Source organism: Asterias rubens, chromosome 7, assembly GCF_902459465.1.
Source record: "Asterias rubens chromosome 7, eAstRub1.3, whole genome shotgun sequence".
NCBI classification, from domain to species: domain Eukaryota; kingdom Metazoa; phylum Echinodermata; class Asteroidea; order Forcipulatida; family Asteriidae; genus Asterias; species Asterias rubens.
In genome coordinates this window covers 10700159-10715557 of record NC_047068.1, presented here as the reverse complement: position 1 = coordinate 10715557, position 15399 = coordinate 10700159, and the positions used below count along the sequence as shown (strand labels likewise).

Genomic DNA, 15399 nt, shown 5'->3' with positions numbered 1-15399 from the left:
GAGACCAAGTGGTTAACTGACCAATCGTACAAGGAATTCAATAAAACTTCAGTGTGCAAAACACAATATAAATGACCCAAAGTTGTGCATTGAATAAATGATAATCATTGGTTGTAAAGATGGCTGACTTTACACTGTGTGATATCAAGTAAAAAACTATCTTTATCAAACTTTTTTTGAAATTATTTGTATTCTGAAAATCTGAAATTTTACATCATAAAAAAAAGATAATCTATAGAAGTTAATAACATGATGAGTAGTGTCATTATTGCAATCAACACATCACCTTTTTAGTTTTATTTCAGAGAAGCACTATGTTTAGGTTTCCTAGATTTTGTCACATTTTGCAAATCAGAATTCTGTGTTTTTACTAGAAGCCTAGAGACCATCAAAATGTCAATTTTATTCTGTACGAACATTTTTTCACATTCCATTTTTAAAAGTTCAGTGCACTTTGTAAATATTAACCTCTGATAGATAGGTTACTGTACAGTTCATTAAAACCGAAAGATAAACAAAACTGTTTATGATTTAGCAAAGTCTAAGAGGGGAAACATTTTTCTGTAATCCTTTTAAACATATAGAAACCTGGACCCGTATTGCACATAAAATGTAAAAATATCAAATCCCCTTTTCTATGTGGTTGTTGTCAACAAGTTCTTCATTTAAAACCAGATAAGAACAATTGAAACTATTTATCACAAAACAGCTACACAATAAATCGCAATACTTTCACTAGTCACAGTGCAATTTGTCATCCACCTTATTACTAGGCGTATAGCCTTGAGCCATTTCTAAACTGTCATGAGAGCAAAATAGGCCGTTTGAAAGAAACCAAGTATTGTTTTATTTAGATCTAATGCATGAATTAAACAGTTCAAAACTAAAAATATTGGATATGCGGAAAGATAATTTTAAGGATTCCACATTTTCATAAAGGCATTTTATCGGGTATCTTTAAACTTGTTTTTAAATAATCATCGTAAAGAGATACAAGGGTAGTCGTACCATCAGCTGTTTAGCTTGAAAGATAGAAGTAGTTTTTTTCACAGTGCACAATATATTTTGCTAACTTCTTATATTTTACTGTCTTGCAAATTAGTTTTCTACCAAATAGAAGAAGAAGAAAAAACAACATTATTTCAAAATTGCTCTCGCCCTGTTTTTGTTTCAAAAGGCCTTAATCTAATATTGATTTGTAAGAGACAAAAACAAATCAGTTTTAATCTTTGTACTTCTTTATCCTCCAGTGAAGACAAATTCACTTGTTCCTCATTTAGTTAGCTTTTTTGGCAAGGGAATGGTTTTTGTTGTTCTCTCAATCTTAACATTCAAGCCATTGAAAAATGTGAGTTTTTAATCTTAGCAAAAGTTTAGATTGTATAAGATGGCTTTGCGAAAAATTTAATGCAACTTTTAGTTCACTATAAAACTGAAGGAAAAATTACAAAAAAATGTTTTCCATTGCAATGTATTTCTTTGCATACAATATAACAATTTGTCGGCTCGGGGCGTAAAGTTTGTTGGTGCAGTCTGTGTGGATTTCATAAAACTATATTCTGGAGCTCCTGGGTAATGGAGTCTATTGACCAAGAGTAGTCTCCAAAGACAATGTTTGGCGCAAAAAAATCATTTTCATTTGTGGATTTTATTCCCTTAGTTGTTTACAAACTGAAACACATTTTTAGTTTAACGATCTTTTAATCATAACGGACAATAAACCTTACGGCGCTGACCTAACGAATTATAGAAACTAAAATTGTGACTAAACTTATTGGCTTTTGCTGGGGTTTGTTTTTCAGTGCATCTTGAAGTATTCTTTTAGAATGTCCAGTATTTCTTTAAAAAATGCGAGGCATCTTCCTCCAACAGATTATTATTCCTTTTTTTCCACATCAGGGTTTCAAGTTTCTAAAGTCTAGACATTTATTTTTGGGATGTATTCTTTATCAATTTATTTTTTTCAAGAACTTTTCTGTTGAGTATTATTGACTTCAATACAGGGCTATATTTTGTGCGGTTTCAGTACTCATTAATCATTTTAATCTTGATTTTACCATTGGTGATGTCACAAAATACCCTGATTGGTAGAAAACAGTTTCAATTGGGGTAGAAATCACCCAATTGGGGTAGTTTGATTGTTTACTCTTCATTGATAGCCACTGATATCCACATTGGGAGATAGCCGTGTCTGAAACGGTGACTTTGGCTACGGCTAAATCCAGCTCATCTGTCTATTCTTCAACACGTGCAGACGCGCGGATCTAGCTTTACCTGTAGCTGAAGTTATCACCATTTCAAACACGGCATTAAGACTCCCAATCACGGTAGAAGTATATCCTGTTTTGGGATAGTTTGTTTATAAATGCCCCACAAAGTGCACATAGTAGGTATACACATTCAAACCGGGAACCTATAGCAAAAGAGGACAATAGGGTCCACGGTTCCGGAAAGGTCCACAGTTGGAAAACGTGTACAAAACCAATGGGAGCTGTTGCAAAAATAAAAGTTGCAGTTGTTGCAGGTGTATTAACACTTGTATGTGTGAGCCATGGCTAATCTCATTGAATAATATATATCAACATGTAGTACAGTACTGCTGTAATTCTATGCATTTACCAGCCTACATAAACGTGCAGAGTTTGACCCTAGTACATGTACTCTTTTCTCTTCATCATATTTATACCTAAAAGAGCAAATTCTGATTTCACGGTATGTAAGCAACCATTTTGTTCTGGTTCTCCAACTCTGTAACCTGCTCTTATACTTAGGACCAGCTTTTAAGTTGAAAAGGTTTCTTTGTGTTAAACATAGGAATTGGCTGATTTACTTGGTATAAGTTTCTCCTCAAAGTCAAATGTTCCCTCTTTATGCCATGGAGTATTTTCACATTTCCGTTTGAGTTTTTTTCTTCTGATTTGGTTTAGGGTTGGGGAGGTGTTGTACATTTGTACGTATACAGACAACAATTATATACGTAAAGGCTTTGTATAAAATCTGCACTTTCTTTCAATGCATGCCTGTGGTTGTCGAAACCATTTAAGATTGTCTGTAGCTCGATAGAAAAAGTTACTTCTTCATTTATATCCATGAATGTGTATAAAAGATTATACCAATAAATAACAAATATAGCATCGTTAGGATTTAGACTTTTTTATTCGCCTCTGCAGTTTTAGAAAGTGTATAATAATTATTGAAAAATTATACCACAAATTTCTACAATATTTAACGATACATATCTTGAAGTTCTAATTTTTTTTCTTCTGTGTACGGCTTTGGTCGGAGTTGGTTGCGGATCTAAAGTAAGTGCTGTAAATTAAATAAATATGAAGGAGTATATTTACTGGGTTGTTTATATTTTGGATTTAATTATTTTAATATTCTATGCTTACAATAGTTATAGATATTTTTAAGTTTGAGATTTGTCCATTTATGAATTTCACATTGGGACTGTTTAGTATGATTTTTACAAGGATGCATCTTTAATTTGGTGGAATTCCAAGTTGGGCTTTTACGTCCATTTGGGAGACCAGCGTTTGCTGGAGATTGCCCAATTGAAAACACATTTCAAATCAATCGACATCATGAAAGACGGAGAGCTTGTAAATTATTTGTTAAAAGAGTGAGTCACATAAATCAACAAAATATGAAATTATTGTTTAATCTTAAAAATTATTTTTGATACCACGAAGAAGATTCTATGTTTAGGCTAGTTGAAAAGAAAAAAATAAACTGGTTAAAGATGATTGAACAAGTTAGAATATATAATGTCAGTTGTGCATGACGATGCACTGTTATTGTGAACTGAATTGGAGGCTGCCATCTTGAAAATAAGGCTGTGGTCCCAAGTAGCGGCTACAGCTAAGGCTACAGCTTGATTTCTACGTCAACATGCTTTGAAGTATAGGACGTCCTTAGCAACACACTTAGCAACAGCCGTAGCCGTAGCTATAGTCGCCTATTCGGATACGGCCTGGATTCTCACAGGTTACAAGCTGGCGAATAAAAGTGCTATCATTTTACATGATATAAAATCTGGATGTTGTTTTGCTTGGAGAGAAAAACATGTGTTTTGACTCCCTGATGTGTTCTATTTCGTTGTCATGCATACTTGTGAAAATGATACTTTCATCAGCTTCTAGGTAGTGATAGGTATATAAAGAATGGTGATTTCATTGTGCATAAAGAAACAAATTATAATATGATATTCTGATTCTAATTAAACTTGAACAAAAATGAGTCTCTTTGCATTTTGGAGTTTTTGTCATTTCTTTGTGTAAACAAAACAAGACTTGTGTATTGAATGTGCAGCCGCCTCCCGCTCATGGATATTCATTTTATACATCTCCATGTATTGGCCAGTACACTCATGAATTATTCATTATACATCTCCAGGTGTTGGGCAGTTCCAATTAAGACCACCTGTGAATTGCAGAGTTGGGCACTCCAGAGGCTTTGATTGGTTGGATTGCCTGATAAATAATTCAGTAGGTTCCCTGTGGAGGTCTCCAATTGGTGGAGGCTGCCATCAGACAGTTTGGCCATGAGAGTGGCGTTGTATAAAACCCCATCTACAAGACTGAAACAAAAAGAGACAAAATAATTGTAATGTTTTAAAGGTGGTCTGCTCTTCTGATTCCTATTTCTAGTCTGTTACCCGTTGCAATCGTGTTCGGCAACTTAACGAGGATAACTTGATGTTGATTTGTGGACATAAAAATACTGTGAATATGCAGACCAGGCTTGTTGAAATGTTGAGTGATGATATTGAAGTTAAAAGTCCCCTTGATCCACTAAATAATCGGCGAAAGTAGTAGTCCCGGTCGATTTCAGTCAGTAGTTACTATCTACCTGGCAAGTAGATACACACATGGTGTTAGCGCAAACCAAATATGTATTGATACCTCGCCATGCAATGCCTCAAATCCCATATAAGATGGCTGGCTTGTGCGTAAAGTGCTCGCCTCTCACCAAGGTGACCCTGGTTCGTTTCCCGGCCGGGCCATATGTGAGTTGAGTTGTGCGTTGGTTCTCTGCTGTGCCACGAGGGTTTTCCATACCATACGGTTTTCCTCCCTTGGAAAAAAAAATCAAACACTTTCGATCTTTGGCTGTGCTCCGTGGTCATAATGGGTTGATGTGGCTGGCAGCCAAAGGCGCCCTTGCATGCCAGCTTCTCGAACACGTTGTAGCCGCGTCCTTCGCAATTCAGCTCTTAGCTGCGAGTAAGGATGATTAGCCCCCCCCCCCAAATTATTAAAGAACATTCTAGAAACAGAATGTTACCAGTACATCACCATACCTGGCATTTTTATGTTGATTCGGGACGTTGTAGTCCATCAATTTCAGCATCTTGTTCGTGTGTGGGTTGAACGCTACCATAGCACCAATGCTGCTGTTACACTTTACTTCTAAATCACTGTTGTCCTCTTGGTACACAAGAATTAGAAATAACAAACCCTAAAGAGATGTATGGAGAAAGAAATATGGCATTTTATTTTGCAGGAATTCGCCGACCAGTTTCAATTATTATTAATTATTATTATTGTTGGTTAAGTAAACATTCAAACATCGCAGTCCATGTTTATGTTTTTTGTTCACTGATGCAAGAAAACTCAAACAGGCAATTAAAATAAGATGAAACCCTTAAATTGTGATGCAAGACCATTCGTTGATGAAAGCGCCCTCATGCGGTCAAAAATATTTTGGTAAATTGAGAAACTCCTTTCAATTTTACTCATTGTCAGAATACTAAAGCAAATTATGACGTCACATGGCTGTTTTACAGTGAAGGTTTCGCAGGAGTAGATGCGAACTATTTGTGCGAATATTTACATCAAAATTCGTATCACATATATGTTCCCAGGAAGTATGAACCCGGATTTAGTCAGGTAGATCTGATGCTCTTGGTCATCGGGCCAATCTTTCTCAGCTCCCTGGAGAGTAAACAGCCCCGAGCTGCCGTGGCATGTACCCTCAGGGGTACCCATTTATAAGAACAGGCCTGCAGGCTTCGTTTTTAAAAGTGCAAGGGCACCAAGGCATTTTTTTACTTGGTAAAGGGCACCCTATGAGGACATTGTTCATTTCTATCAGAGCATGTCAAGGACACCAAGGCAACGGAGGCAATCGCCTTCGTTGCCTCCGTGAAGTATCAGGCCTGTTAGAATCAGTGCTTACCGCTTCAGCAACTGCTTCCAAACACGACACACGGCTTCCATTTGTCACTGGTTTGATCAGGACTTCTTTAAGCAGCTGATCTGTCTTCAGACACCTTCAAAATAACAGATTTCTTTAAGGCACTGGACACAATTGGTTGTTGTCAAAGACCAGTAATATCACTTGGTGTATCCAAACATATGCATAACTTAAACAAACCTGTGAAAATTTTGACTCAATTGGTCATTGAAATTGCGAGAGAATAATGAATGAAAAAACACCCTTGTTACATAACTTTGTGTGCTTCCAGATGCATAATGAAGTTTTTTAATATTTGAGTCAAAAACTACGTTACTTCAGAGGGAGCCATTTCTCACAATGCTTTATACTATCGACAGCTCTCTGTTGCTCATTACCAAGTAAGTTTTTATGGCAACAATTATTTTAAGTAAATACCAATCAATAGTTGTCATTGCTGTTCACCAAATATCGGGCTTGGAATTTTGTCTCTGAAGGAGCAGAATGTTACTAAATACTAAAATATATCAATTATTTTTTAATTCAAACTAATATACAATCAAGTGTGATGTCTGTGACAACACAGAGTTATATAATCTTCCTATTCACTGCTGTCTGCAATTCTAGTTTTTTTTATACACAAAAATGGCTGACAGCGCAAGGGGTGATTAGACCTCTTGCATGTGACGTCACAGGACCCCAAACTGCCCTCAAACAGCAAAGGTGTCAACCAAAACAATATGTGGTGTTCTTACCATAAAAGTATGTGATTACTTGATGTGGTTGCCATGACAATCCCGGCAGTTTCTTCAACTTTCAGTAATGATGTCAACTCCCTGCTGGATCCAGTGGCTAATTCGACTAAATGCACATCCCTGAAAAAAAAAAAAAATTGAGTGCTTTGATAAATGCACGTGTAATAAAGCACTAATTTAAGTTCTTTGTATTATTCTTAAAATATAAATCGGCAAACTAGACCCCCCCCCCCCATAAAAAAAGACAAGTGTGAAATTAGGGGGGGGGTATCAGTAGGGGAAGTCTGTTCACCTTGATTCTGTGGAAACTTGGACGGAAAACACAGTGGTCTTATTCTTGACATCCTTGACTGCAACAATGAAATCCTGTTCACTAGTAGGACATAGAAGATAAGGCATCTGAGCCTCCACTGACTGCGGCAGGTTCACATCCAACTGCTGACAGTCCTCCGTCAATGTGTCAAATGTCAATATCCTACACAGAAACCACACACACACACACCAGTTAGAGTCAAATCAGGGCATTGCTAATGAAACATCAAAGGTGAGGCACTTGATCATCAAATGACTGGGAGAGGTTCGAATTCAAATCAGATTTTCTGTCAATGTGGTACATGTCAATATCCTACACGAAACAACATGCACACCAATTTTTTAATATTACTACACTGAAGGTATTAGGCACTTAAACATCAAGCGACTGGAATAGGTTCACATTTAACTCATATATTTAACTTTGGTGTGTACTACATATGTCAATATCATATGAGAAAACACCAATTATTGGTTTTACTACATTGGAGTTGAGGCACTTGGTTGTCAAATGACTGGCATAGGTTCACATCCAACTCATAGATGTTATTAATGCGCTGCGTGTCAATATCACACAAGAAACCACCAGTTATTGCTGTAACTACAGTTTACAATGAAGTTGAGGAACTAAACCGTTAAATAACTGGGATAGGTTCACACTTAATTTTTTTAAATTGTTTTTCCACAATAGGTTAGCATTAAAGGCACTGGACACTATTGGTAATTACTCAAAAATAATTGTTAGCATAAAAACTGACCTGTTAATAAGCAATCGAGAGCTGTTGATGGTATAAAACATTGTAAGAAACTGCTCCCTCTGAAGTAACGTAGTTTTTGAGAAAGAGTTAATTTCTCATTCAATCATTAACAGACTTCAGGCCTGAAGCCTTTTCTAGGCATCTGAAAGCACACAAACTTGTGCAACAAGGGTGTTTTTTCTGTCATTATTCTCTTACAACTTCGACGACAAACTGTTCACAGAGCTTAACTTTTATCCGTATATCTTAAAGAACAAGATGAAACAAAATATCGAAGATGTGTTTTAAGTAGATCATACCTGAGAGCGCAAGAGGCAAATTTCCCGGCGACAACCAAAGTCACTTCGTTCTGTTTACTGCACGACAAAAACTTCAACAAGATGAACTCCTCATCCTAAAAATGTATAATTACAAAAAAAAATAATCAAATGAGTGGTTTGTCCCAATTTAAATCAACCAAAATCTTTAACACCTTTCTCGGTTTACACCAGGATACTGATCATTATTATTAATAATAATAATAATAATATTGGCTTCTTATATAACGCGCATAACCCTTACTCAGCGACGCTCAAGGCGCTTTAACAATACAGAATTTTCCTGTGTGGTATGTGAGACACCTACTCCTTTTTTGGAGGAATTTGGAATGTTTATGTGTCTTTTTTATAGTTGCGCAAAATATTTAATGGCCTGTTGTTTCTGTCTCTGTGGCTTTTTTTTCATAAGTGTGCACAAACAGGGCCCAAGTTTATAAAGCTGTTTGACAACAACAAAATTGTGCTTCTGCTTAGCAAAAATTTACGGGGAACCAGTCACAAACAGAATACATTACATGGTAATTTGACCAGTAACCTGTTTCTACTTAGCAAAATTTTACAGGGAACCAGGCACAAGCAATACACATTACATGGTATCTTGGCTGGTAACCTGTATTTTGCTTAGCAACATATTCCTTGGCCATATCACCTTACCTGAGGTATAACCCAAGCCTGTAGCATCTTCCACTCTTGTGTGCCTCCGTAATACAGCCAGAAAACTAGTGTGCATTGGTAAACGAGGGCCAGAATACTTGTCTCTTCATCTAGGTTCACCACACCGCTTGTTATATCCCTGAGGGCGGGTGACTGCTCCCATGGAAGATCAAGCTGAGTAGGATAAATGTTGGATGTACGGTTTAAGTCTTTGCCCTGCATCATTAGAGAGGTTTCGCAAGCGTGCGGACACAGATACGGATATGATAACTGTATACGTTCACGTCAGCCGCGTGTTGGAATTTGTTTCGCAAAATATACAACTGTATTTGTCAAAGCTTTGGGGAGAACAAATTATTCAAACTATTATTACCCCAAAGGGAATCCTTTCTAAAAAAATAATTCACACTCTGTCTTTCATCTCAAAACGACAAATAACCAGCTTTGGCCGGATTGTAACCGAAGATTGTCAGAATTCAATAATAGTCAGTGTACCTTCAAGCATCCAATTGAAGCTAGATTAGGTCTGGTAACCCTCTCCTCTGCCTCATTGTCCTCACTAAGTACCTCCACCTCGCACTGGGACATCGCTTTAGGCTCCTCAGCCCTCCCAAAAGGACTCCCCGTAGCTCCGCCCGCAAAGGGGGACTTTTGTTGGATGTTGCTAGAGACAGCTTCTGGGTGGACTGTCGGCGGTGTTATGCTACCATTGTTTGTTCCCTCGTTGACACCACTTGTTGGTTGATCCCCAGCCGATAGGTTACCGGTCTCATTTGATACTGCTTTCGATAGAATGGAGCAGTCGGTTGAGCCATCCTTCGAACTTGTGGTTTGGTTTGGGTAAACAAACACAGTATGTTGTTGTTGGTTGCTTCTAGAGTTACGATTGGTAGCTTCGAGTGGGGAAGTAACTGAAGGTTGTAAATATGAGCTTCCAGCCCCTCCTTCATCGAGACATGAATCCAATTTTTGGTCTCCGTCGTCCAAATCTTCACCTTCAGCTGCCTTTTCTACGTCCTGAAGAGAGGGTGAGACATTTTTAGTCAAGATGACCTGGTCAATATCGTCTCTAGAGCAACTTGGTGACAAACCTGGAGTACATCCAGCGCTCGGGAGCGCCAAGCTACAGCTGTCGTGAAACTGGGTCAGCGAGAACTGGCTGTGGAGAACGTTCTTATCGGGAGACTCTACGACAGGGAAACTGTCAGGTTGGATCTTTCCATCGATACACGATCTGGCAGAAGACCTTGAATCAAGAGGGGGTTTGACTGAATTAATGTCGTCCAAGGGAAGCAACATTTCAGGTGTGGAGTTTTCAGTGATGTTTTTGTCGCTGTGGTATGGCTTTTGAATGGGATGATCATGAGTTACTGGGGTTACATCATCCTGAGTTACTGAGACTACATCAGTTACTGAGACTAAAACACCCTGAGTTGTTTGTGATAGGCCTAAGACTAATTGGTCATTGAAGTTTTTCTGATGGTGTTCAGCTGGGATGCTTTCGTCAATGACGTCGCTTTTGTATGTGTTGGCGTTAACTTTCTCCCTTTCCAATGGTAGGGATGAACGGAATTTCTTATTGCCGTCTTCACAAGTATATGTTGCTACTTCACCAGCTTCTGGTAGAGTTTTCAATTTGGCTTCCTTCAAGGTACCAAAGTCTTCGTCAGGCAGAGCAAAATCTGAACATGGCAACCTGAGATTTCTCAGAGAGTGGAGAATACTTCCTGCATTGAGTTCATGTTGGGATTCTGTTCTCTGGTGATCTTCAGTATCAGGGTTTAATCTTAAATCAGGGTTTAATCTTAAATCATCTGTTGTAGATCCTGAACAGAGGTCCGGAGTGTTGCTGGATGATTGAGGTTCTCGCATCGAAGCGGTATGGCCAGAGTTTGATTTACTATCCTCAGGGTTGGGTGTGAAAGTGATCTGAGCGTCAGTGCTGTTCTTTGATAAAGATGCTCTTGAACTCCCTTTCCAAATAACTCTCCGTCTTTGAAGCTTCCTGGGTTTTGTTTGCCAGGACAGTTTCCCCTGATCGTTGTCTCGTCTGTTTCCTGCAGGTTTTGGCAGAGAGGTCTTCAGGAGAGACTCTGAGAGTTGAGATCTCAAGGAATCCGAGTCCGACATTGGGGGAAAGTTGGAAGTGCCTGCTAGATTCTTGCAAGGTTCAATTTGACATTGGCTTACTTCCAGTTGATTCCTGCTCACTTCAGATTGAAGCACACAAGCTGCTTTTACCGTGGTCGCTTGAGGTACTGAATCTTTAGATCTAGTAGAATCTGTTAGAGAGTCTGTTTGCTCCATCGTTCTCAGTTGAGTATCCATGTCCCTTTGTGAATCATTTCTGTCCATGTATCTTTGGGAGTTCGAGTGACTCTGACATTGAGAGCTCTGACTGGAGCTCATGCTTCTAGTACGTCTGACGTAATACTCCACCGGATACATCAGCCCCTCGATCCAGGTATGACTACCCTCTTCTGTGCTCTGCGATTTCACTACCTCTTTCATGCTGATGTCAGATGCAGTCAGCTCACGTGGTTTCCTGGAACTTTTCAGACTGCGTCGACTGGCTCTCCTTTTCTTTATCCCAACTTGAGGTGGCTTTAGGGCGGTCTCAGTGGTCTCTATTTTCTCATTCATTTTGTTTGTGTTGTTGTTGTTGTTGTTATTGCTTGGGTAGTGAGTGTCTTCTTGAAGTGGCGAAATGTTGGTAGACTTTTTGGTGTCTTTGTCAAACTTTTTAGAAGATAGGTCAAGATCCAGCTTGCCCTCTGCTTTGATTCTTGAATTGTTCTGAGGATGCGACACAGCAAGAGTTACTGGAGTGACATCCCTCTCAGGGCAACCTTCTCCTACAGATTCTATAAGTTGTGATTCTGGTACAATGAGAACCATATTCTCGTTGGACCTAACTCTGTTCTCTCTCCTGGTGTGGGTGCTTCCTTTAAAGTCTCCCAAGGTGTCGTTTATTAATGAGGCCTTTGAAACCGTTGACACCTTAATGTCATTTGACTCCTCCATTACGAATGCATGTGCCAGCTCAGGAAGAGAAGATCTCTTGCTTCTGGATTCAAGTTGCTCCTCCTGCTTCTTTATCACCGCATCTCCAAGATGGCCTTCTTTCTTCTCTACCTCACCGTTGTCAGGAGAGTCTCTCTCAGATGGAGTCTCCTTGGGAATAATGAAAGAAACGCTCCTCCTCTGTCTCTGGCGACGTTTTGTGGCCAACACAGACTTGAAATCTCTCTCTTCAAGACTTTCATCTCGTCCATCTCTCGCCTTCTCATCTTGCAGCGGTTCATCGGTTGTGGTGTCTGTTTTGGGCTCAGTTCTTCTACTGAATGTATGCGTACATGAGGGGGAGGCTGAACTGAGTTGCACCTGCTCGGCCAATTTCCTCTGGACGTAAGAACGGGCTCTCTTTGCTTTCTCTGATTTCTGTAACAAATGAAAAGACGAGATTGTAAATTTCCTTTTGTGTTTTTTGATATAAAATTGATAACGTCAATAGATGATGATGAGATAACAAGTCTATTAAACTTTATGAATAATTGTTTAACCACTAAATGCTGGATTCTGTGTTAAGATACATAAGGATTCATGATTGGAGACTTTATAAAAAGATGCATTCCTGTGCTGGATGAGTTTTAACAGCAGATGATTTGTTGACTCGCTAGGCAGGTTCATTGTTAGCATTCACCACAATTATGAAAAGTGTATCCTGTTTCATGGCGTCGACTACAAACAGGGACAATAGGCACTGGAATCAAATGCACTCTACCCTTTACCTGGGATACTTGTGTTACCAGGGACCTTCGTATATTTATCTGACATACCAAGATTTCAATCGATCGAATGGCTGCTTACATTGTTCTCGGCATTGGAATCATTTTTGTTATTTTAGATTTTTTTACAGGGATTGTTCTTCTAGTTCACTTTAGAGCAATCCCTAGGCTGCTGTTTTTCCTTCAAACTTTTCCACATTTTCCCCCTTATTTTAATTCTTTGTCTGATTCTCAACAACAAAAACACCATGGGGGTACCATCGTCATAAAAGGCAAGATTGAATCAGTTAAACCAAAAGTTTTTTGGAAATAAATATTTCTTGCAAGTCTTAGGAATTAAAGGCCTGTCTTTTTCCATGCTGGATGAAATACTGTTATATAAGTATCTTTACGTATTTGGTTTGCAGTAACACCATGTGTACCCTACCTGCCAGGTAGATTTTGTTCTTTGGAGAGCTGTCTTTCTACGTTCTACTATCGCAGCAAAGATTTTTCGGATTATTCGGGAGAATTCTCAGTTCTGAAAAGAACTGTCCTGCTTTTTAACCACTTCCTGGGCAGAAAGTATAGAAAATTTGCTGGGACTACTACTTTAGCTTAAAGGATCGTTATTGACTGCACTACCGGGGAGTGAGTTCTTTATTGGTATCAACGTTTTGACTAGCTTGTTCCAGACATTATCAGGTTATGTATCTTGTTCTTAATGACAAACCTCCACACTGCGTAAAGTCCTCTCATAGTCCTTTTTCATACTGGCTAGCTTCCTCCGAAGCTGAAACAAAATCAAATAAAAGCACAAATAAATCTCCCAGTATAAAGATCGCATGACTCCTGTATGCAAAAAAGACAATGGTTCACACCTCACTAACTTTGGGAGATAAATAATCTATGGTATAAGTACATGGGCATTTAAACAAGGAAACAATATTACTAGCATTTAATCACAATCTCACAGTACTGTGAGATTGTATTTATGCTAGTATTTACTAGTAGCAAAAGACAATTGTATATTTAGATATAAGTTGAATTTAATGAAAGAATTATGCTTTTGAGGATGTTGGACTGCCCCTGATGGAGTGAAGTAAAATATGATGGCACCAACTGTGTGCTGTGCTCCCCTTTTGAAATTTGACAGTCAGCTACACTAACTAGCTACCAGTATAATCGTCAGAGACAACAACGTTTCAAAAAAGGAGTACAATGAAACTTGACAGAGATTTCTCTGCCTCATAGTCAATATCTATTCCAAGAACTATGAGGTTTGTTCTGCTATCGTCTCCATGAAAGAAGAACGAACCTCATAGCTCTAGGAGTTAGTCAATATCATACCTCCTGTTTTTCAGCTGATTTATCTGCCATGATGCTAGATAGGGGTTAGGCAGAGTAGCTTTGTAGGCATTAACACTAATATTTGACCAAACTGGAAACAATTAAAAGGGGGAAAGAAAGAAGAAACAGATTGGGATTATTCTAAAAAATATATCTTTTAAGTAAGACGTGGTCATGTCTACGTAGTTGGCTTCACATTCTACATTCCTTCTGACAACTATAGTTTAAAATTGATTTATTAAATGCAGGAAACAAGCTTGGAATGGGTACTGGCCCGTAACGTAAGCCATTCCTTTACTATTTTATTTCAGTCATGTCATGACAATACAAAATAACAATGTCACTGATTGTCAGTGAAGCCTTTCTTCCACTGGAATTGAGTGGAAATTCCAGCCTGCAAAAATATGAATTTATAACAGTCAGCAACGCATTCTACAATACAATGGAAACAACACAAAACATATTTTTTGTATATCAATGATGATATGAATCAAAGATATGAATGAAAACTACTTCTCGTCTTCTATAAACTATTATTATCATAGATAGTTTTAGAGTAGCTAGAAGTAAAGGACAACCAGGTCCTACTTTAGTACATTTATACTTAGGTGGGAGGGACCATGGAGGGACCTGATCCTAGTCCTAGATAGAACTATGAGGTTCATTCCGCTAGCGTCTCCACGCGCGGAGATGCTAGCGGAACAAGTTAGAGTACTCTAATACTAGAGTAGAGGGACCAAGTTTACCTTTACTAATACTAATAGTAATACTAGCTAGTAAAAAGTAGAACTGTTGTCTGGACTGAGGTGAGGTGAGACTGAGAGGGCAAGGACGGCAGGGACTGAAAATTGAACCGGGTGTACACAGAAGACAGACGTCCTTACCATACATAACACACACAGACACACCCACACACACACACAATTCACAATCGCAGACCATGGTAAGACCATAAGACACAGCAGAGCCAGAGCTCGAAAGACGAAAGGCAGGGGGCTTAGTTAGTAAATAGCAGAAATAAGTGGCAACCACTGCTGATAGTGATACAGCAGTGCAGTGGCACTGTGACTGTCTGACTGAGCCAACCCGTGGCCAACCTGACAGCCCACTATTTCTTCTTCAATATATCTTGAATCTTCATTGAAAGGACTTTACAGAATATTTACATAACAAACACTTTAAATTGTTACAAAGTATCAAAATCGTGAGAAAGAAACACCAAAACCTACCGTCTGCTTCCGGACATTGAATCAGCCGCCATAACAATTAGTGTAGCGCCCTCTATTGTTAAAACCCTCAAGAGAAAGTG

General features: G+C 38.7%; 1 protein-coding gene across 1 annotated transcript; it reads right to left on the bottom strand.

The window, feature by feature from the left end:
- Window positions 1–4076: 4076 nt before the first annotated feature.
- Window positions 4077–15375, bottom strand: LOC117292518. The gene is made up of 11 exons (XM_033774589.1): window positions 15320–15375; window positions 14091–14181; window positions 13474–13533; window positions 9469–12414; window positions 8974–9147; window positions 8302–8396; window positions 7225–7407; window positions 6933–7052; window positions 6181–6274; window positions 5303–5460; window positions 4077–4579 (listed from the first exon to the last, which is right to left on the bottom strand). Exons 2-11 carry the CDS (start codon window positions 14118–14120, stop codon window positions 4375–4377), a joined length of 4065 nt encoding a protein of 1354 aa, XP_033630480.1. The 5' UTR covers window positions 14121–14181; window positions 15320–15375; the 3' UTR covers window positions 4077–4374.
- Between the last annotated feature and the right edge of the window lie 24 nt (window positions 15376–15399).

What these genes read in the sequence shown, in the direction of transcription:
- LOC117292518 (XM_033774589.1), bottom strand. Translation starts at nt 14,120, where the DNA reads ATGGCAGATAAATCAGCTGAAAAACAGGAG. An exon ending in AGTAATCACATACTTTTATG is followed by an intron (nt 6,275 to 6,932) that starts GTAAGAACACCA and finishes GTTATTTTGAAG; the next exon opens with GTGTCTGAAGACAGATCAGC. An exon ending in AATCAACATAAAAATGCCAG is followed by an intron (nt 4,580 to 5,302) that starts GTATGGTGATGT and finishes TTTTTGTTTCAG; the next exon opens with TCTTGTAGATGGGGTTTTAT.